The sequence below is a fragment of the Cucurbita pepo genome, chromosome 20 (genome assembly GCF_057944985.1).
Source record: "Cucurbita pepo subsp. pepo isolate OVF chromosome 20, ASM5794498v1, whole genome shotgun sequence".
NCBI lineage: Eukaryota > Viridiplantae > Streptophyta > Magnoliopsida > Cucurbitales > Cucurbitaceae > Cucurbita > Cucurbita pepo.
In genome coordinates, this window is record NC_141817.1 from 1,272,127 (window position 1) to 1,296,283 (window position 24,157).

The 24,157-nt window shown below is 36.7% G+C and overlaps 1 protein-coding gene, 1 long non-coding RNA gene, 1 other non-coding gene and 1 pseudogene across 4 annotated transcripts; 3 read left to right on the top strand and 1 right to left on the bottom strand.

Annotated features, from left to right (window-relative positions):
- Positions 1 to 148: 148 nt before the first annotated feature.
- LOC111783712 (protein JINGUBANG-like) lies at positions 149 to 6,887 on the top strand (annotated as a pseudogene). The gene is made up of 2 exons (XR_015414697.1): positions 149 to 299; positions 481 to 6,887. The product of XR_015414697.1 is annotated as a protein JINGUBANG-like (transcript).
- A 3,769-nt stretch (positions 6,888 to 10,656) lies between these two features.
- On the bottom strand, positions 10,657 to 13,561 carry LOC111782483 (S-adenosyl-L-methionine-dependent methyltransferases superfamily protein). Its single transcript, XM_023663240.2, has 7 exons — positions 13,314 to 13,561; positions 13,041 to 13,236; positions 12,792 to 12,901; positions 12,275 to 12,353; positions 12,120 to 12,187; positions 11,637 to 11,703; positions 10,657 to 10,990 (listed from the first exon to the last, which is right to left on the bottom strand). The coding sequence occupies exons 1-7, from the start codon at positions 13,524 to 13,526 to the stop codon at positions 10,878 to 10,880; spliced, it is 846 nt and encodes a 281-aa protein (XP_023519008.2). The 5' UTR covers positions 13,527 to 13,561; the 3' UTR covers positions 10,657 to 10,877.
- A 2,774-nt stretch (positions 13,562 to 16,335) lies between these two features.
- Positions 16,336 to 23,602, top strand: LOC147786357 (uncharacterized). The gene is made up of 2 exons (XR_015414653.1): positions 16,336 to 17,082; positions 23,160 to 23,602. It is a non-coding gene; the product is annotated as an uncharacterized LOC147786357 (long non-coding RNA).
- Positions 18,636 to 18,775, top strand: LOC147786358 (small nucleolar RNA Z247). The gene has a single exon (XR_015414746.1). It is a non-coding gene; the product is annotated as a small nucleolar RNA Z247 (small nucleolar RNA).
- Positions 23,603 to 24,157: the final 555 nt, after the last annotated feature.

Consider the following 24,157-nt stretch of genomic DNA (forward strand, 5'->3'; position numbering starts at 1 on the left):
TTTTTTTTTTTTTTTTTTTTTTTGACAAATGAAAATCGAGCATAGTTAAAATATTTTTACCACAAACAGAGAAAGAAAGCTTCAATTGGAGTTATTTACCGTTAATTAATTAATCTGTGACTGATGTAATTTTTTTTTTTTTTTGGGTACGAAAAACGGCAGTTAAGATGAATTCCCGGTGGTGGGTAAAATAGCGAAGGCCAAAATTTGCTCATCTTCATCTTCTTCATTCCATATGCAGGGTTTCATAATCGACTGCAGATCGAGTAAACGTTGAAGCAATTTTTGCTAATTTCCATGTGAGTTTCTCTGTTCGTTGATGCTTATTGATTGTTACTGATTTCTCATTTGGAACTATACATGTCCTCTGTATTCTGGGGATTGAATAATCGCGAGAAAGAACAGTCATTCGAACCCTTTTTTTTTTTGTTCAATTGAAACTGATTTCAGTTTCTGATCCCCTTCTTCTTCAAATCGCAGCTTGAGAGATGAAAAATCTGTCAAGAAATCGAAGGATTTGATGTAGTATTGGACTAAAAGGTTGCTGACTACATCGCCACTGTCATGTATGGGACCAACATTGAGAATTTGGATAGGGATTCCAAGCTGTAACCAATTGGACATTGTCTGGTAATCAAATCTAAACCAAAAACCCCATTATTTCCATACCGTAGTCAAAAGAAAATTCAGATCATCTCATCATTTATATTTTATCATCATTTTGTTATTATGGAGACGTTTCTTTAGCTTTATTTATTCATGTCACAGAAAAATTATAATAACAACCATCCTGTTAGCAGATGGCTGATGCCTGCAATTTTTGTCCGTTGGATAAACTTATCCAAAAAACTTGTTATCAAATTGGGAATTCAATGAACAAGTAGGGTTTTAGTGCAATTATGTCTTTAAGCTTGTTGTTGGTGGAGTGGTGGCCAATATTGATGATGTAAGTGCTTGTTTTCTTAGTTATCTTCCCACTATAATTCATACACTATTTTTCAGGGTCTAGTGGCAATCACTACACGCTTTTATTTGAAACGTATGGATATATGCCACACCCATATGATTGTAGTACGGTTTTAGTTTTAATGTTTCCAGTTGTTTAGTTTGTTTGGAGAACTGCTTTCAAAATGGTTCTTTGTTAATGTGAGATCCCACATCAGTTGGGGAGGAGAACGAAACATTCTTTATAAGGGGGTGGAAACCTCTTCCTAGCAGAAAGAGGACAAGATCAACTAGCGGTGGGCTTGGGCCTTAACAAATGGTATTAAAGTCAGAAATCGGGCGATGTGCCAGCGAGGGGGTGGAGTGCCAGCAAGAACGCTGGGCACCGAAGGAGGGTGGATTGGGGGGTCCACATCGATTGGAGAAGGGAATGAGTACCAGTGAGGACGCTGGGCCGCGAAGGAGGGTGGTTTGTGAGATCCCACATCGGTTGGGGAGAAGAACGAAACATTTTTTTAAGGGTGTGAAAACCTCTCCCTAGCATACGCATTTTGAAAACTTTGAGGGAAATCCATAACGGAAAAGCCTAAATAAACACTTTTTACAAGGACCGGTGGAGGTTTAGTGTCCCTATATAGACTCAAACTACTATTCCCAAATCTATGATTTTGGGGTAAGGAAACCATGAGTTAAGGATGCCAATATGACATCAGATGAACTAGAAGTCAAGAAGATCATTGGCAGTTAACCAAGAAAAATAACTCCATTGGTATGATGGTGTCTCTTTGGTAGAGTCCAAAAGCAAAATTACATGAGCTCAAGTCCAAGAGGAACGATATAATACCGTTAAAAAAATGTGGGGACTCTGTTATCCTAATACCATATTTTAGTGCAAGAGTCTATGCCTATGTATATTTAACAATGAAGATAGACTAGTTGTCTACTTTGTTTATATATCAGGGAAGTATTATATACATGGTTTTAGGAGTTTGTGAAATCAGGTGAAAGGGAAAACTAGCTGAATAGAAGTGAAAAGGGAATTTAAAAGAGCAAATCTGGTGGTATGTCAATTTCCTACACATTTTTGTGTCTTTTGTTCTGTACTTTCACATTATTTCCTAGGTTTAAAGGCATAACTGATAGGATCACATTACCCAATATATGTTCAAATCCATTCATGATGTCTCTTTTTGAAAGGATAGTGAGGAAACATTTGATAAAATGTCAATAATTCATCCAACAAACCCCATATATCTTATTGGAACAATCTAGATTTGTAAAATTAGCTTTATACCTTTTTTTTAATTAGTCTCTTCCTTTTGATGTAGCGAAGTATTCTTCGCAACTTATAATTTTCCCCTGCTTTATCGTTATCAATTATTAATTTTCAACAGTGAATTCAAATAGTTTACCAAGAACATCCATGAAATTTTAGGGCCTTGAACATTGGTTTTCAGCTTTTCGAAGAAAAACTATCCAAAGACCATATAACGTTCAAGAAAAGATAGCAAGAAAACGCCCAGGTCTGGCTTGTTGACCCTGAAGACATGAGCTAAACTAATTGAAAAGTATGAGTATTGTGAGCCTAGCCACAAATTTTGAGCAAGAAGCACTATGCAATCCTTGGTAAAGCTTTTACGACGTCTTGTCGAATTTGGTAAACGAACAAATAGGTGCCTAATATAGACTTGAGTCTCGAGTCACAATCTTGGAACATAGTATAATCTAACCTTTAGAAATTACTTTGATAAAAGAAGGAATAGGGGAGGGGGCAAGCAACCTATCCTTTGGAACATGGTATACTCTTGGATCACAAACTTTGTTTCATATAAGTTTGGTATATTGGATGAAAAAATAGTCTTTTAAGTACTAAAAATAAGAATACTCGAAATTCAAGACGATATGGAGAAGGAACTTAAAGTAGCACAAATGTCTTGTAAACTTTTGAGTATCAAGATAGTTTGTAACTTCATTAACAAGGGAAACGAACGAAACCGCCAAGAAGGGAATCCCAACAAATGTCAATTGCAATGTCCTACCACCTCATTAAGATCATACTCACACACCCTCTCTGCTGCATCAATTCGTAGCGCATTGGCTACTCTATTTATAACTCATCATAAAGACGGATTCAAGATTTCATGGAATATTAGCAATCCTTTAAGTTAACAAATGGATCTGTTCCAAAATTCTATAAGATCTAGAGATATAGTTTAACGTTGAGGGGAGGATTTTCCATTGAAGATAAAGTGTTATGATAGTATAGTTTAAAAATAAAAAACTATTTTCTCCTCTTACCAAACAAAAACTTAAAACTAAGTAGACCATTAATGAAAAAGACAGAGTTACTGTTACCCAAAAGGCATGAAACAAAGGCCTAACTACAAAATGAAAACCTTGAAAAGAAGCATAAATGATAGGCACTCAAGGATGGGGAAGAAATCAATTGGAACCAAGCAAAATTAAAGAGTACTCTTAGAGAAGAGGGAGCCAAACACTTGGCAGAAATTGAAGGGTTCAAAGGAAGCAATGGGAGTGTCCTTTTGCAGACAAACAAAGAGAGAAGCTGTTCAAAAAAGGTTCTTCTTACCAGAAACATCTAACAAATTTCCCATTCAGTGGAGCACTTGAGGGGCAGCTCAGAAAGGCCAAAATGCAATCTATTGGAAAGTTACAAGCCTTGACCCATGTGCTCTTCCCCCCCTACTCCCATCCTCCTTCTCTCTGTTATTAACCCTTCTCCTTCCTTTTTATGTAAAAACTATTACCACTGTTTCTTAAAATCATATCCAATTTCTTACCATGTTGCTCTTCTTTTACCTTCACCTTTTTGCCTAATGTTACCAACTTTACCATGCTCTTTTGTCACATATCGAAGTTGGATCAGGATTCCTTCCATGGGAGCACAAAGAATGTTTTAAAGGACGTTTTGTCTTATCTGACAAAGATAACAATCGAATCTCGAGTAATTTTACTGTATGAAATTTTGCCTGTAAAACTATCATTAGTGGTAGAAATCCCTCCTCATTTAACCCAAAGTCAACATTTTTGGGACACATATCTCTTAATTCACGAGTTAGTCAATATTATTAGACTAGAGTCAAGATTTGTAGGATTGAGCCCATTATGTCCATCTAGAAAATAAGAAAAATAAAATTATAGCGTGATAAAAATATCTTTGTATCAATTTTCTCAGGCCAAGTCCAAATCTTCAAGTCACAAAAAAAACTATGATATCCTTTTCACTCATAATTTATTCCTCATGTTATACTTGTTCAAATGTATGTCATCAACTAGAGATTGGAAGGTTTAGTCTTCTTTTTTTAATCTATTAATTCTACCTTCAAGATTTCACAAACTCTACTTTGAATTCACCCATTCTGTCATAAAACTCAGCAGATCCTTTCAAAATTTGATAGAAACCAGCTTCTATAAATGAAAAGGGATGTGAAGAATCAAAGGACCAGAATGAAATAAATGGGGTAAGGGAGGAATATGTTTTAGAAAAAACGTAGCCAAAACTAGGGGAACTTTTAGGGGAGAAGGGGTATTTATTTTTCCTAAATAGTCTCAATGATTTCACTAACACTTGCGTTTTAGCCTTTTAGCGCTGGCAAACTATAAAGATATGTTCCAGAAAAGAAGCATGTGGTGCATATGTACATTAATTTAGATTATAGCCTATGGGTTTTTCAATATTATTATATCAAATTTACTTTAGTGGGTGGGGAAGTAAAGAATTATCCCCAAATCCTACCAGAAAAGTAATCAAAATATTGTGTGAGAAAGAAATATCCCTTTCAGGTCCTTTCCCCTCATTTCCTCTTCAAATTTTTTAATTGAATGTGGAATATTAATGCTCCCCTCCTTTGCAATCGAATCTTACCAGATTAAAGAGAAAACCCCAAATAAATTATGAAAGGAAGAAAGAATGGAAAACCCCATCAAATATGGATCCTGAGATACATTGAGTTGTCTTCCACTTTTAAGGAGGGAGAAAAACAGAAAAGAACAAAAGAGAGCCACTTAATTTGAGATTAAAGCTCAGAACTTTCCTAGGATAAGTCCTGATTAATTGTATTTCTAGTTCTAAGGAATTAGGGGTTGTCCGCTTTCTTGGAAGCTGATTTTGGTTCATGGAGAGGCCCCAGAAGTCGTCACTGTCAATTATTGAACCCAAAACAGAGCCCCATTAGTTGATTTCTCAGCCAAATTGGAGTAAACCCATCTCGGATTTCATGTTTTTGATACAATATTTGGCTTGTCTGAAAATAATCTGGGCCGTCAATTGGTTGGTAGACAGATAATATCCGAATAGGATGTTGTCAAATTTGAAGATGGTAAATCTGTGACAGTAAAAAACCAAGCTCTGCTGTAGCTTCTATATGCATGGCGGATAGAGAGTGGAACTAGTAGAAATACGGGTCAATTAGAGGCTGTTTAAAAACCATTTCCTACGTTTCATGTTCTCCAAAATTATACAGATAGAGAAACCAAAGTGGGCCATTTCTTGTCTCTCCCACTTTTTGCCAACAGATAGAAAGAAAGAATCATCTATAAAAAGTTGCCCCAAGTCATCGTTTGCCTTGAACGATCACTGCCTCCAAATGGGAATTATGGAGTACCATCAAGCTTTTCATAATTCAGACACATATTTCGATCAATCTTACTCTTCTTCTTCTTCTTCTTATTCTTCTCCATGTCTCACTACTTTCAAGGGTCACTCTTCTTACATCTCTTCTCTGACTCTCGCCGGAAAATTCCTCTACTCTGGTTCATCAGACAAAGAAATCCGATCATGGAGACGAAACCCAATTCAAAACTGTGAAGAAAATCAGGAAGAGTTTCAGAATAATATGGTTACTGCCGGACATGGCGCAGTGAAATCTCTAGTTGTTTCATCTGATAAACTTTACAGCGCCCATCAGGACCATAAAATTCGCGTTTGGAAAATCTCTAATGATTTCGATCAACAACAAAAGTACACGCGCTTGGCCACGCTGCCAACGCTCGGCGACCGGACGGCCAGGCTTTTGATGCCCAATAATCAGGTCCAGATCCGACGGCACAAGAAATGCACATGGGTTCATCATGTCGATACGGTTTCGGCTCTTGCTCTGTCAAACGATGAGTCGCTTCTGTACTCCGTCTCGTGGGATCGGACTCAAAATCTGGCGGACTTCCGATTTCAAATGCTTGGAGTCCGTTGCCGGAGCCCACGACGACGCCATAAACGCCGTCGCGCTCGCCGGCGACGGCGACGTGTACACCGGATCGACGGACAAGAGAATCAAAGTCTGGAGAAAAAACCCAGATGGAAAAAGGCATTTTTTGGTCCAAACACTTGAGAAGCACAGCTCGGGAATTAATGCCTTGGCCCTCGCCGGCGATGGGTCGGTTTTATTTTCCGGCGCCTGCGACAGGTCGGTCCTGGTTTGGGAGAAGGAGGAAGGGGGTGGTTTTATGGAGTTGGTGGGTGTGTTGAGAGGCCATTCGAAGGCCATATTGTGTTTGGCTGTGGTGTTGGATTTGGTCTGTAGTGGCTCTGCAGACAAGACGATCAGAATTTGGAAAAGGGTCGTCGCCGGAAGCGGAAATTATGTATGTTTGACGGTTTTGGAAGGGCATAACGGTCCCGTGAAATGTCTGGCGGCGGCGGTTGATCGGTACAACCAAAACGACAGGTCGTTAATGGTTTACAGTGGTGGTTTGGACTGTGATATCAAGGCGTGGCAGATTTGTGTTCCTCATGTTTAAATTGAAACTTTTATTGATCTTTTTTGGGGTTCTTTGAGGGATTTGTGTACATATTATCAATGAGTTTAGTGAATTGTGTTTTTGGAAAGTATGGTTTGCAAGTGAGTGATCTCCATGGCCAATCCTAAGAATTTGGCTTTTGGATCATCAAATATGAAGAAGTAATAAAATTTCTTTTTATGATAGGGCAACAGATTGTCTCGTTAACCGCTTTTAGCTTGCAAGTAAGGGAAGGTTAAAGCCTAAAATCGAGTATTAGAAGCTATAGAAATAGGATTCCATTTTGGATCTTTGATATTTCTGTGCTTTTTAATTGTAGGCATCTTACCAGAAAGTAGGAAATCACATATTTCAAGAACAGACAGTCATTCGTATATTAATATCACAATTGAAACGCCATTTTATGGGTTATCATTGGAGTGTTTGACATAAGATTTAGTTAATAACTTTTAGGTTTGTATATGAAAGAGGACTTTGAATTTTGAAGAGTATATATAGGCTATCTAATTCAAGTTTGTATATAATAATTCATTAACTTTCCATTTTGTTTCTACAAGAGTCTTTGACTAACTCAACCAATTATGTATTTATTATATCAATTTTATGTATAATAGACTGGTTAATTTTAAAATATGAGACTTCTTTTTAGAGTTGTATTTTTTTTTTTTTTCTCTTTATGGATATTATCTTTGTGGCTTTTTCTTATATCTCTATCCATTGAGTTTGATAAGACAATAGAATGAAATAAAGTTAGATAAAATGGTAATCACTTTTGTGTCTAAATGATAAAGACAATAGAATGAAATTACTAGCTGTTGGTGGTGTCTTATGTAGGCGTGGACTTGATGGCAAGTTAGATATTGGACATCTCGAATAAATCGTACATTAAAGTCTAACATGGTTGTAATTAGAGAAGATTTTGACTAATCGAGCCACATACTAGATGAGAGCTATAATAAAAAGTCTTGACTTATAGTGTTAATAAATTTAAATTTTATTTATATCTAGATATAAAAGCATAAATTATAGAATTATGAGTTTCTTAGGTTCGGTTTCAAATTTTATCAATATGTTGGGTGGAAGACTCAAATCTTTGACTTTTGTTGAAAGTATAGGTCTATTTGAATTATACTCCTGTAAACATTATTTATAAGAGTGTAAACATTATTTATAAGAGTTAGTATTTGATGTGTGCCATTTTTCTAAAATTGATTTTTGTAGTCTATAAGAGGTGGATGGATGAAGTAAATCTCAAATATTTAGAGAGTTATCATGTGACGACCAATTAAACTATATTTAAATCAACCTTACTTTATTTCACTTTTTATTCTCACTCTATTTTCATTTTATACATTTTAAATACTTGATTATTTTTGTTTGTTTCTTATTAAAGTTACAACTTAAGATAAATTTCAACTTCAAAAAAGGTCCCGTGTTTATTTATCATGTTTGAAGTCTTAACTTTTTCTTTTCTTTTCTATGTCATCCAATTATCACTACAACAAGTTACGTTTTTAGTGCTAAAGATAAAAATCTCATTATGTTAAGCTCTTTTAGTTTCAGATGAGTTGTATTAAAATGTGATTGGGTGAACAACAGTAGGAATATTGAGATATATGAACTATTTACAACATTGGACTTTATCGATTCGCACATAAATCCAACATTGGACTTTCTCAATTCGCACATAAATCCAATCCATTTATCTTAGCAACTCGAGGAACGCAAGAAATTTATGCAAATGATCCTTTGAATCCTAATTGATATGTTGTGCTTCCTCCACTATAATAGACCATGCAAATGAGTCCAACAATAGACATAACTTAAGAACGAACACTTTGTGTGCATATTTTTCATCATAAACTTATCTAATAATAATGGTCGTTAGAAGTTTCAAAACCGTGCATGAATTAGCACACATTAGGGATAGTGGAGATGCAAAGCCAAATGATGCTAATAAGAACAAAGGAAAAGCACACGAGCCTTCCTTTGCAACATCTTTTTTGCACTTTTCCCCCTCAAATGATACCTTTCTTGTAGAAGTGGGATCCATAAAAAAATTGTGCAAATAAGTTCTTTACAAACAAGAATTAGTTGGATTGTGGGGCTCTATTGGTAAAACAAGAATTAATATAGGGCATGGACCATAATTAAATTATTAATGCTGCTGACATTCATGCATATAATAACAATTTCTCCTTACCAAGTGTCAAAATTTCCAGCATCTACACCCTTTAATTCAAAAAAACACCATATTAATTCAAAAAAATAATCATATAATTAAACAAATCGTTTACATCGAAGTCAAATTTTAAATTTAAAATATAGCAAGGACGAGATTTTTTTAAAAAAGTTCAACAAATAAGGATGGAGAATTCAAACCTGGCTTCTAACCTGACCTCTACGTCGAGTAAATGTCTTAATACCTAGTAAATTTAACATACATAAGTCGAAACACTTATATAAATGAAATAATTGGACGAGAAGCTGTCATCAATGGCTTCTTTTTCAAAAAAAAAAATAAATAAATAAAAGAAAATTAACTAGTTATTATTGTACTATGCAAACGTGGCAGCCAAATATCATAAGGATCAATTGAAAATATCTTCACCTGAAACATGTTATAAAAATCAAGCGTGAAAGACTTTACCTATTACTTGGCATATTACAGATTTACAAGTCGAGGGAGGTTAGGAAACGGTCATTTTTCGTATACCAACTTAATTCCCTTTGGTTTTCCACAGATTATTTGTTTCCTGCAAGAAAAAAAAAAAAACAAAAACAAAGATCGTCTATCTAACAAAAAGAACTTCCTTTAACTGTTAAATATATTCTCTTAAAATTGAAAATTTACATCCTCACCTCTACAACTATTGAAGGAAAAATTCATAACCTTCTAGCTTGAAGCTACAACATATATTAAATAATAAGAAACTAAAAAAGTTTACTATTTAAATAGAATAAGTAATGGAGTAATGAAATGGATACAACTATATCTAGAAAAAAAAAATGCATACTTTTACTATATAAAAACTAAAATTGAATGCCTTGGAATGCAAGGACGGAAATGCAATATTCACAATTATATCTTGATTAATCATTCACCAAAAGAAATGATAAGACCCAAAAGTTTCAATAAACAATACAAGAAAAATGGATGGACGCTTCCATTCAAAACCTGTCGCCTAACACTGGGAGATATTTGCATGAAGATTGAAATAAACAAGGTTATCTCAAACAATAGCTCGTTACTTTTGACTAAAGAGAGTGGTGTTAATTAATTCAAAACTTGGAAGTTTAGCTAAACATCGTCATCGAATAAGACACTGCATCCAAATTTCTATATATTAACAAGTTTAATCATATACTTAAACTCAAACCAAGTTAATCTAGCAATTATAAGTACAGCTTACGTTCTTTATACCTGGCGACACGGTTTATCAAACTTTTCCACTGGGCGAATCTTTCCAGGTTGGGTTCAGCAAGGTTTGTTCCTTTGTCCGTGGTGCAGTGCAATAATATAGATAACTTGGACATGAGAAAAGCGATTAGATGGCAAATCATTTACAACATCGCATCTATGAAAAGCTATGAGGAAGACAAATAAACGTTCATCTTATGGATGATCAGAAGTCTTTACCTATAAAATATTCCAAAAAGCAACTCCCCATGCCTCAACAAGGATTATGGCAGCCACAAATCAACTCTAGTAGTATATTTTAGACACTCTCTCAATGAAATAATGATGGTTATTTTTGTCGCCTTATCACTAATTTTATCAAGAACTCAGATTTACTTTATACTACTCTTAGAAAAATAAGAGTTCATACGAAAAAGTAAATGTTGTACTAAATTTCATCATCCTTTCCTTTTCGAGGGTGGAGTTATATATGTCGATGTAGAGAAAGAGATGAACTTGGTGGGGTAATGGCGGGAGGGCGAAAGACCAACACATAAATCCAAAATGGAAATAAATTTGAATACTAATTTAATAACCAAATGTCATATAAGAATTACTCGGGGTGAAATGATGTTTGATATGCACAACAAATAACAGTGTGTCTATCTTCAGGTGATTATCATAGACTCACACACCTGAAGCATTATGCATAATAAACAACTGGTTGACGTTGAGAAGAACACGTGAATTGAAACCAAACTGAACACCCAGATGATTATAACGGGGCTTTCGCTGGTGTACCTGGATCACGAGGATACTTCCTGGGAGTGTGCCGTTCTTTTAAACAAACAACGGCAGTTCGCTGCCCATATGGACCATGTGATTCCACTGCATAAGAAAGAAAAGGACCTTTAGACAATATTTACATCATAGAGTTGGGGTAAAGTTAAATTTAAAGCATAAGGTGAATTACTTCGTGGATCGAACTGTAAATAAAATAATCCAGTACAGTTAGTTAAGGAAATCATTTTAAATCAAATTTTGCTCGAGAAAAAGATTTTTCCACAAGAATAATACAATTTGTTAAGTTCTACGTGCAAATTAGACGAACAACCCATATCTGAGAATCTAAGAAAATCCTATCAAATCAAACCAAACTCTAGAACAAAGATTCAAATTCTTGCAAGCAAAACATAAGCCAAAAACAAAATAAGTTTGACAAAATCCACTGGAATGGGTGCAAATTCCAAATATTTAATGGCCAATCCAGTAGCTTATACATCACGTTGATATAGATACGGTAGCAGAAATTGACAGCGTCAGAATATTTCTTGTAGTTCAAGTACACATGGGAATAACTAAGTATAAGTATCTAGAAAACCAACTGCCTACGGGCTAAGAGTGGGAGTGTCTTTTCAGGAAGAGACATCTGTACTATAAAGCAATCCTCAATTACGCACAAATCTGTTTCACTTTGTTACTGTACACATGAGATTATGACATTGCAGGAAAACCAACAGAGAGATAAACACACCAGGGCATATTTGCAGTAAGGAAGCACCCATCATTTCAATTGCCTTTTCTGCATTTGTGACTTCTTCCTGACAATGCGAAAATTGCAAAAAAGAAACAAACCAAAAATCAACAAGATTATATAAAATATAAAATCCAAAGGAGTACCACTTATCCACAACCAAAAGATCTTTATATTTATATCATTCACTACAATATTGTTTAGCATCTGTACATATACTTCGGATTGACCATATGGAAATTAATATCTTGTTGTGCATTATAGTTTGTAAATAAGGACTACTTACAAGTATGGAAAATAAAACAAATAACTGCAATAAATTGAAGTGAAATGGAGATTTTCACATCAAATGCCTCTACCTCAAAAAAAAAAAAACAATAATAACAGTATCAATGATGGTAACGAAGTGCATACAGTCCCAAAATAATAGGACAAGACAATCAGAGAGTAGACGTTCAAAATGCTAATGGATAGAGAACATACAAGAGGGTCATGGCCCTTGGCAGCTAAAAACAAACCCCCAACACGAACCATAGGAAGACAATATTCAGCTGAAGAAAAGATATCAGAGAAAAATAATAAGCAAAAGTAAAACAACTTAGATTCGTAGAACTTGTGCATATCAAATCAGATGGTACCTAAAATTCTCATTTCCGCAACAGCTCTAGCCACTACTACATCAAATTTCTCTCGTAAGAAAAGATCATGTCCCAGATTCTGCCCTACATCAGGATATATCACTGCCACATTAAATATTAAACAAATAAAGTTTGGAGCCACGAGCAAGTGTTCTTCCCCTTCTCTCTCAAATAATAAATCAAATACTTCATAGGAAATAAAAATTGATCTCGAGGGGAACCCTCATTATAACTTAAACTTCTTCGAGTATTCACAATACAGTGAATATAATGATGAAATCGAGACCGTTTCCAGGAACTGTTGAATCTCTTTACCACAACTCATGCAAAAAAGGTGTCTCTTCCACATTTTTGAAGACATACTATTGGTACATCGCAAAAGCTAGAAATTTTGTTCGTTGTTTAATAAAATCGATATTAGTCATTAAGTATATGAACTAATCAAGACAAGAGAATCAAACTTGAATGGCTAATTAGGCCAGGGTGTTTGATTGCGTAAACGCTAATGTCCACGTACCTCTGCTCTTCCTCGCACAACATGAACATTTGTCAAACCGGTATGACCGACCGCATGCTCCAAGAAAAGGCACCGCTTATTCATAGACTCCATCAACGTTACTTGCCATTCTAGTCCATCCAAATAGCCCAAGTTAAACCCCCCCAAAAAAAAGAAAGGATAAGGAAGCAATCAATATTCGTTATATCACAGAATGATCCCTAGCGCACATAATGCATTTTCATCATCATAATAATCGATTATGTTGACCTGGGCAAGCAATAGCTATAATCAATCCAGGAAGCCCGGCCCCCGTTCCAACATCAACAAGTTTAATGCCATCACATGGAATCGTCGAACAATGCGACGAGTACAGATTCCGAATTGGAGGTATAATCGCGAGAGAATCCTCAACGTGCCTTTCCATCACTTCGCTTTCTTCCGTAATGGCCGTAAGATTCATTTTCTATGAAAATTCAACAATGCAGCCATCAAATTAAAGCTAACAACAACAAATACCAATAAAATGGAGAGACCAAGTACCTTGTTCCATTCGAGAAGAGCGTCGACGAAGAGATGAACCTGATCTTTTTGGCGGGAAGTTAGGGTTTCAAAATGGAGATGTCTCGTAGTATTGCAGGTAAAAATGAATCGCTTAAATCTGGTTCTGATCGGAAAATCGACCGGCGTTCGCTTCGAAAGAGCCGAAAACTGTTTGATACAAGTCCTCAAAGAGAACGAGACTGTGCTTGCCATCTTCCCGCGCTCTTCGACCTCTCCTCACCAACCCGTTTCCCCTTCTGGTATCTTAACGACCCGTCGTCCCATGCGTCATCAACTGGGCCTTTCCATCTCGGCCCACTTTCAGCCCAACATGTTGATCCATCAAAAGCCCAAAACTCAACTCGATTCAAACACTCCAACCCGGGCCCTTAACGCAACAAAACCCGACCCAACGACCCTTTTCTGTAGACTATATTTCGTAAATATAAATCTTACTAGTTTAAATTAATTTTTATTGAAATTAGTTAAATAATAATTATAATTTATATGCACGAAAAGACAAAATTCATTTAAGGTAAGAAAAACTAATAAAATAAATAAATATTTAAATAAAAAATTAAGAGTGTACACAAGTTGAGTCTGAGAAATCTTTTACACCAATCCGAAATTTTAATGGTTAGGTTGGTGACTCGAGCAACCCAATATAGTTCACAACTAACCCTCTATTTTTTGGGTTAGGTTGGGTTATCGAGTTATTTATATTAATAATTAAAATTTCATAAAACTTAAATATCAGGTTACAGACGTCATAAAATATTAATCTTCATAATGGTTAAATAAGATAAAGTAGGGTTAGATTGTAACTCTATTTTTGAGCGATATAGTTGTGTATTGAAGAGACTGTGATTGAAGTGATAATTTAAAAAAGGTAAAATTGATTAATTAAAGGTTAATTATAATAGTTAAAAGGGTTTAGGGGGAAAGGAAAAGGAGTGGTTAAAAATGGAATCATACATAGTGCCACAAAGGACAGTGCAGAACCCACCCTTTCTACCAAGCAATCATGACAGCCCCAACTTTTGGAACCAAACAGCTCATTCGGCCACACACAAACTCAACCTTAATATTATAATAATAATAAATTATTATCATTATTTTATTATATTAAATAAAATAAAAACTTATTATTAATTCGTGTATCAGAATAAACCAAATAAATCCAGTGAATATAAGAATATACCATAAAAGTGTTCATGAATCCAAAACATTCATCATAATTCTCAACTCAAAATAACTTGTATTAGTTTGTGGAGATACTTTTCATTCTTAGAGCTGAGAACTTACGTGACATGGTCATGTGTAATAACTCAAACCCACCACTAGCAAATATGGTTCCTTTTAGTCTCTTACATATTGCTGTTAGCTTCACGGTGAGAGAGTCTAGCCTTACTCTGACCAATGCCTCTTGCCATTTGGTGATTAGCTCTACAGCTCAAGACTACTGTCCACTTTGACTCATTACGTATTGTTGTTAGTCTCACGGTTTAGAAACAATCTACTATGGAAATGGGTCTAGCCCTGATTGTTAGATCCCACGTCGGTTAAAGGGGAGAAGGAAACGTTTCTTATAAGGGTGTGAAAACTTCTCCTTAGTAGACGTATTTAAAATCGTACAGACGATATCTACTCTCGGTTGGCTTGAGCTGTTACATCATGTCACAGGGAATATAAGGAATTGTCGAGCCTATCAGATACTGAATATGAATTCAAGATACCGACCCGTGGTCAATGATTTTGTTGAAAGAGAGCGGGAGTGATTTAGAGAAGAATGGTTGAAAGATACGAGCGAGAATGAAAGTATATAAGGGAATCAAATTGATTGTCCCCATGAAGACTGAATCATTATTTGATCAAAGAAATTTGAGTTCAGATAATGTTTCAGTACTACACTCACAGTCTGTTTATTCTCTCGAAACTAACACTTTCTACAAACTTTCACTTTTATTCTTTTTATTTACCATTAAATATTTTTTAAATATTAAACGTAAAAATTAATTTTTTTGTTAAACAAAATATTCCCTTCTTTACCAAAACCCAATAAAGTCACAAACACCCTTTCTAGTTTTACCACCTTCAATTAAATTAATCACTCTTAACTTCTAATTAACTGCCCCTTTTCATGTATTTAATAACTTCAAATTAATAATAGATATTATCCATTTTGACAATAATGTCTCGTTAGTTGGTTTTCTCATGATCTTCATCTTAATTAATTAATGTAAAACTCTCTCTCTCTCGTCAACAGAGAAGATTAGCATAGTCCCTACGCAAATCGAAAAATGATATCAAGGCCAAAGGTGTTCCAACAAGGACATTGACACTCAAAGATGTGAAAACATTCCTTATAAAAGTGTGAAAACCTCTCTCTTAAGAATATTTAGTACTAAATTATAGTTTATCATATATATTATATTTTATTATAGTCAAATATCTAGATATTTGTCATCTTACCATATGTATCTTTCTATGTATGACTCTTTCTATATCCCTGTAATTTATTTGATTATAAATAAAATAAGTTTCATACCATATAGGTGTGGTGGGTTAAACAAACACTTTGTTACAGACGGTGTGGTGGGTTAAGCAAACACTCTTACTCTCTACAGCAGACACGTTTTATAATTGTGAGACTAAAAACGATACGTAACGAGTCAAAACAAACAATATCTATTAGGGGTGGACTAGAACGCCGCTACGTTATAACTATCTTGTAATAAACTTTCTCTTGTATATCTAACGTTAAAAACCCGACAATCAAAATAGAACGGTCTAGTAGAATAATTTAGGGTTGAGAGAGTAGTATCTAAAAGAGAACTAGCTCTCTTGGGTGAGGGAGGAGGCCACAAAAAAGCTTCCACCCTACCTTATACTCTCTCTCCCTCTCTCTCCCTCTCTCTCTCTCTCTCTCTCTCTCTCTCTCTCTCTCTCTCTCTCCCCCACTGGGAGAGAGAGAGAGGGAAGCATAGGCAGGCAGGCCAAGGGTTAATAATCAATGTCCCTCTCTCTCTCTCTCTCTCTCTCTCTCTCTCTCTCTCTCTCTCTCTCTCTGTTTGTGTTGATTAAGAGAGAGTAGAAGGCACCCAACAAAAATGACCATCATCATGATGATGCCCTCGGCCACCTCTTCCACCACCACCACCTCCACCACCACCACCACCATCATCATTACACCCTCACCACCATCATCTCCCTTTCTCTCTCCAAGCCATTCTTGCCCATTAATGATGAGCCAACAAAACCCTAATCTTCATCTTCTTCCTACTCCCATTCCAACCCTCCTTCTCTCTCTTTAAACCGATGCTCTTCCGGGGAATCAAGCATCTTGGTCCGATTAGATCCATCATCCATTTGATAGATCAAACATCAAACACAACAACAACGACGACAACAACAGCAAGAACATCATCAACAACAACAACAACAACAAATTACTTGTAGTTGGTTTTTAGCTGTTAAAGTTCCTGTCTTTTTGTGTTACAACTTATCAATCCCATCTGGGGTTTAATGCTCTCTCTTTTATGATTCTATAACATAAACATTTACACATTTTCTCAAATTTTCCCATCTGGGTTTCTCTTTTTTCATCATTTTCATAACAAAGACACAATTTTTTTCCATTTTGTTCATCTGGGTTTTGCAGAATCTTAGAACAATAGCTGTTTATGTTCTTGTTGGAAGCAATTGCAGCCGCCGCCGCCATGTTCAGCACCACTTTTGGTTTTCGATTCTAGGGTTTGTAATTATGATGGTAAGTTCTCATTATTATTTATTTTCAATAATTTACTCTTTATTATGCCTTATACTATGCCAGCATGACATGTAGAATTAACATGCATCCACTCATCAATTCAATCCTCGTACATCTGTTTTGTTTTCTTCTTCAAATTGATGACTTAAAGCGGATGTGTTACATAATTATGTCCTATCCTTCTTGCTCTAATACCGTGTTAAATTACCGCTAATGAGTTCCATTAAACCGAATTCGAGATCTTTTTATCTCGCCTTCTTATCCTATGAGATCTCATATTCGTTGGAGATGAGAACGAAACATTATTTATAAAGGTGTGGAAACATCTCCCTAAAGCTGTTATAGACCCCTTGTAAAAATTTCGAAATTTTACGGTATTTTTTAAGCTAACATGAAACTCGAAGTTGAGTTCATAATTAGCACAAGAAAGTTTACAACTTTAGTAGTTGACCACTATTATTGATGAATGATGGATCATCGTGTTTTGATACCGTGTGATTCTATATACTGTAGAAATCTCTTTCCAGTAGATGCGTTTTAAAATTTTTAAGGGAAAATCTAAAGAGGACAATATCGGTTAATTGGGGTTTGTTTTACCGTATTTTAACCTATTAAATTAACACGAAACTCGAAGGTGAGTTCATAATTAGCACGAGAAAGTTAAGAACTTTAGTAGTTGACCACTATTACTGATGGATTATTCTGTGGGTAGCAAGCTAGGAGTCTAGAAGATTTAAATTCTTGAAAGGAAAGAAACCCATTTGGGTAGAAATAATGATGGTGTTAAACCTAAAATAGATCATAACTGTATATACTAAAATAGTCTAAGATTTACTAGTTTATGATTTGAAGGGTTTGTTACCAAATCTATGATTTTATGGTTTGTTACCAAATCATAGATTTGGAATGTAATCTTCATTATACGCATCTATAAATACATGAGGTCGTGACCCATATAGGTCATCGTGCCATTCAATCTAACATGGTATCAGAGCCAAGGTTTATTTTTTAAACTCCTCGCCATGTCTTCTTCCTCCTCTCCATCCACCATCTCCAACACCGTCTCAACTACCATGGCGACTTTTGGCCTTAAACAATATCCAATCCCTCTACACCATGTTGTCACAATTCGTCTAACCAAAAACAACTTCATCATATGGCGTGCCCAGCTCCTCCCCTACCTACGGAGTACGAAGCTTATGGGCTACCTCGATGGCACCAATGTTGCACCTGCCAAGCTGATCCCTTCCTCAACTGCTGCTGGTGCTGAGCTGGTCTCTAATCCGGCCTATAATCAGTGGTATGATCAGGATCAACAAGTCCTTAGCGGCCTTCTCTCCTCCATGTCTGAGGAGATTCTTCATGATGTGGTTGCCGCTACTACGTCCAAGGAGGCGTGGGATACCCTGCAGCGGATGTTTTCATCGTCAACTCGTGCTCGCACTACTCAGATTCGTGTTGAGCTTGCCACGTCCAAGAAACGAGATCAATCTGCTGCAAATTATTTTTGCAAGATCAAAGGGCTAGCCACCGAGCTGGCCGCCGCCGGCTCTGCCTTGCAGGATGATGATGTGATCGCGTATCTTCTCGCTGGTCTTGGCCCTGACTATGATCCCTTCGTCACCTCAATGACTACCAAGAGTGAAGCCCTCACCCTTGATGATGTGTTTGCACATCTAATGACGTATGAAGCTCGCCAACTACAACACCAGGCTGAACTTCAGTTAAATCTTGGATCTTCTGCCAATTATGCTAGTCGTGGTGGTCAGCAGAAGAATCGTGGGCGTAGGGATCGCGGTCGTGGTCGTTCTCAAGGTTATGCACCCTCTCGTCCTGCTGGTGATCGTCGTGGCCCTTCTGCTCGTCCTTCCTGCCAGATCTGCGGCAAAGTGGGGCATACTGCTATCCGCTGCTGGCATAGGATGGATGAGTCCTATCAAGATGAACCTTCTTCTGCTCCTCCTACGGCACTGGCGGCTACTTCCTCTTACAAGATTGACCCAAATTGGTACAGCGACACAGGCGCTACGGACCATATCACCAGTGACCTGGATCGTCTCGCTGTGCGTGAACGTTATCATGGAGGTGAACAAGTTCAAGTCGGCAATGGAGCAGGTTTGCGTGTTTTGCATACTGGTCATTCTCTAATTAATACTGCTACTCGTCCTCTTGCGTTGCGTAATATTTTGCATGTGCCTGAAATTTCCAAACATCTTCTTTCTGTTCATAAATTTTCTCGTGATAATGACGTATTTTTTGAATTCCATCCTTGGCATTTTTCTATAAAGGATCGACAGTCGAGGAAAAGTCTCCTAAATGGGAGGTGTGAATCTGGTCTTTATCCTATTAAGCCATCCGATGTCGATAATCTCAAGCACGCCTTGGTGAGCAGATCTACTACTCACGCCCAATGGCATGCTCGTCTTGGACATCCTTCATCTCAAGTAATAAAATCCATTTTGCGTCTAAATAATATTTCGTGTGCTAGTGAGTCATCTTTGTCAGTTTGTAATGCGTGTCAGTTAGCAAAGAGTCATCGATTACCATATACTAGTTTTTCCCATAGGTCTTCGTCACCTTTGGAACTTATTTTTTCGGATGTTTGGGGCCCTGCACCTCCATCTGTTGGGGGTTTTAAATATTATATTAGTTTCATTGATGATTTCAGTAAATTTTCGTGGATCTATTTGATGCATGATCGTACAGAAGCTCCTCGTATATTTTTGCAATTCCAAGCTCATGTTGAGCGCCTCCTAGATACTAAAATCAAGTGGGTTCAATCTGATTGGGGTGGGGAATATCAGAAAATTCACAACACATTTTTTCGTTCCCTTGGAATTGGTCATCGTGTTTCGTGCCCTCACACACATCAACAAAATGGGTCTGCTGAACGCAAGCATCGTCATATTGTTGAAACTGGCCTAGCCCTTCTAGCTCATGCTCATGTACCTATTAAATTTTGGGACGACGCGTTTCTTACAGCCACATATCTCATCAATCGTCTTCCTACTCGTGTCATCGATAAAAAATGCCCCTTAGAGCTTCTTTTTCATACCCCACCAAATTACTCCTTATTAAAAATTTTTGGGTGTGCTTGTTGGCCTCATCTTCGTCCTTATAACAAACAAAAGCTCTCTTTTCGATCAAAGGAATGTGTCTTTCTAGGCTACAGTTCTTCACATAAAGGGTATAAGTGTCTTGACACCGATTCTGGTCGTGTCTATATGTCTAGAGATGTCATATTTGATGAAAATGTTTTTCCATTCAAGAGAGCCTCACCTAATTCTTCCCCAATCATGCAGTCGACGCATAATGCCCCTGATTTGTGCACCTTGCATTTGGGTAATAGCAGTACTAATTTGGAGAATGATCACATGCATATGTCTGGGCCTACTAACTCTTTGGATGCAGAAAATTTGGTGTCTACATCAGCTTCGGAATTGCCGCAACAATCCTCCGCGTCGCTGCCATTCGAATCGGCGTTGGTTGTTCCGCCAATGATTGAGGCATCGGCTTCTCCGCCAGCAGATGATATTGCGCAATGCCCGGTCGAATCCTCGGCCGTTGGTCAACCAACTGCTGTAGCATCGGTTGCTCCCCTCGCAACGGCTGATACGGCCGTCCCCTCAAATGTGGATTCTGCACCTACTACTCATCCGTATGGTACTCGATTGAAGCACAATATCAAGAAACCCAAGGTGCGTACAGATGGAACAGTAACATATCTTGTAGCTCGGTCTTCTGCCTCTGAACCTACTTCACATATTACTGCTATGGAGCATCCCCTCTGGCGTCAGGCAATGAATGATGAATTTCAGGCACTTCAAAAAAATAAGACATGGCACTTAGTTCCTCCTCGTGCTGGTCTTAACGTTATTGATTGCAAATGGGTTTTCAAACTCAAACAAAAGCCAGATGGCTCTATTGATCGCTACAAAGCACGCCTGGTTGCTAAAGGTTTTAAACAGCAGTATGGCGTCGATTATGATGATACCTTTAGTCCAGTTGTTAAGCCCACTACCATTCGGCTCTTATTATCTCTTGCTATTTCTCGTGGTTGGGCTATTCGGCAGATTGATATTCAAAATGCTTTTCTTCATGGCCTTCTTAATGAAGATGTTTATATGAAGCAGCCCCCTGGATTTGTGGATTCTCAACACCCTGGTTATCTCTGCAAGCTGGATAAGTCGCTTTATGGCCTTAAACAAGCTCCGCGTGCCTGGTTTTCTCGCCTTAGCTCCAAACTATTACAGCTGGATTTTACACCTTCAAAGGCTGATGTCTCTCTTTTTATTTTTAACAAAACGGGCATTCAGATGTATATTCTCATCTACGTTGATGATATTATTATCATCAGCTCATCTTCTACGGCTACTGAGAAACTTCTTACACAGCTTCAGGATGATTTTGCCGTCAAGGATCTTGGTATTTTGAGTTATTTTCTTGGGATTGAGGTCCGCCATACTTCTAGTGGACTTATTCTGACACAACATAAATACATTCGAGATTTATTAGCCAGAACCAATATGCTCACCTCCAAAGGTGTGCCCACACCTATGCTTCCCAGTGAGAAGTTGTTATTGAATGGTGGTGAAAAGCTCTCACCTGAGGATACTACTCGCTATCGAAGTGTCGTTGGTGCTCTCCAATATTTGTCTCTGACACGTCCTGATATATCCTTCTGTGTCAACAGAGTGTGTCAGTTCATGTCCTCTCCGACTTCTATACATTGGGCGGCAGTCAAACGAATTCTCCGTTATCTACATGACACTATTGATATGGGTTTGTGTCTTACAAAGTCCAGCACTGATTTGTTGAGTGCCTTTTCAGATGCTGATTGGGCTGGGAATCCTGATGATCGTCGAAGCACTGGAGGCTATGTGATCTTCTTTGGTGGCAATCTTATCTCTTGGAGTTCGAGGAAACAATCGACAGTTTCTCGTTCTAGTACGGAAGCCGAATATAAGGCGGTTGCTGATGCCACTGCCGAATTAATTTGGATCCAAGTTCTCTTGCGTGAGCTCGGGATCTCGCAAGCGCGAGCGCCTAGCCTATGGTGTGACAACATTGGTGCCACCTACCTATCCGCCAATCCAATCTTTCATCGACGGACGAAGCATGTTGAGGTTGATTATCACTTCGTTCGTGAACGAGTATCGACTCGTCAGCTTGATGTTCGACTCATATCTTCCAAGGATCAGCTCGCCGATATCATGACAAAGCCACTGCCAGCTCCTTCTTTTAGCTATTTTAGGCGCAATCTGAACTTAGTAGTACATCGTCCAGATTGAGGGGGGGTGTTAAACCTAAAATAGATCATAACTGTATATACTAAAATAGTCTAAGATTTACTAGTTTATGATTTGAAGGGTTTGTTACCAAATCTATGATTTTATGGTTTGTTACCAAATCATAGATTTGGAATGTAATCTTCATTATACGCATCTATAAATACATGAGGTCGTGACCCATATAGGTCATCGTGCCATTCAATCTAACAGATGGTACCTTCAAAAGAATGCCCTTTTTTATTTTGTTCTTTTCAAAATCACTTTGAAAAGAGGAAGGGAAAATTTTCTCGAGGATTTTCTGTTTGTTTCCTAGGAAAGTGGGTTGGTGGTGGGAGATGAGAAAAAAAAAAACAAAAAAAAAAAAACAAAAAAACAAAAAAAAGTTAGGTCAAAGTGAAGAACTTTTTTAATGGCTTAGAATTTTACTGATAAAAGCTGTGTTCTTTCTTCGTTGTTATTGTTTTGCAACTATTTTGAGACAGACAGAGACAGAGAGACATGTTTTAATTATAATGTCTTTTGTTTAAACAACTTTATTATTTAGTTCAATGCAAATTCAGTGTATTCTTCTGAAGGGATTCTCTTTTTGATGGCCTGCTCACATTTTTGCATAAAGTTGTGTTGGATTTGAAAGTGTCCATGTTTTTTAACTTTTCGAAGAAATTTTGACTTATAAAAACATGTTTTTTTTCGTAACTTGAATTGAACTAGCTCAACGATAATTGACTTGTACTCCTTTTTTAGATGTTCAATTTTGTTGTGTTGTACATGGGTCGGGTCGGGAAGGGGTGACTACGCTACTTCTACGAGCTAACGAACTTTGGTGTTGACGAGATGATAGATGACAATTGTTGGTGTGTTGCTAGTAATAGGGTCTTAAGCGTTAAGTCATTATTGGATGAAAGTCCCACATCGGCTAATTTAGCTAATGATCATGGATTTATAACTCAGGAATAGTATCTCAAGTGTTATGAACACAAAACAAAACCACAACAAAAATATTATATATGTCAAAATATAATTAAAATTTCTAAAATGGGCCTAAAAGCCCACTAAAATACATAATGTGGGCTTCCAGTCGGCCCATTCTCCTTCAGATTTATTTATTTTTATTTTATTATTATTTTTTGGTTCAAACCAAATATGATCTTATGATTTTAAATATGTGTTTAATAGAACCTTATAGATAAGAGAGATTATAATACTTGGTCGGGGATGTTTGATGACTACTTATTCCTTCTATAGTATATTTTGAGGCAATTCATGTTCGATAGAAGTAGACATGATTTCGCCGAATGATCATACGCTTATTAAACATGAAAGTAAGTGAAAAGGTTTGGTAAGACATGAGCATTTAACCACATGTCGGATAGACATTGGGCTCAAAATTTAAATTTTAAATACTTTTTAAACACTTATTTAGAGACCAATTTATCACTTTGTTATATGTAATTTATGAATAATAGTGTTTAATTAGCATAAGTGGTAGAAAATGTCCACATCTTATGCTTCCTAAATGGGTACCTTAAATATGCATTCATTACAATTATTAAAAATAACTGAAATATAATTATTGATGTTGAACCTTATAAATGATTAAAACATTTTATAGTTTATACAAAGTCCAAATCAATGGATAATGCCAACTATTAAATCTCATTATTATTTTTTTTTTGCTCATATTTCTTTTATTATTATTATTTTCTTCGGATTCTCCGTTGACCACATCAAACATAATATTTTTATATTATACATTTAGGTGATAGAGTTGCTTTGACATTATT

Bases quoted from the DNA above. Each gene is read 5' to 3' on its own strand.
- LOC111782483 (XM_023663240.2), bottom strand. From the start codon at position 13,526: ATGGCAAGCACAGTCTCGTTCTCTTTGAGGACTTGTATCAAACAGTTT. The intron at 12,354-12,791 runs GTACGTGGACAT...GATGTAGGGCAG, and splicing joins TTGTGCGAGGAAGAGCAGAG to AATCTGGGACATGATCTTTT. The intron at 10,991-11,636 runs GTGTGTTTATCT...TTTCTTATGCAG, and splicing joins CTTACTGCAAATATGCCCTG to TGGAATCACATGGTCCATAT.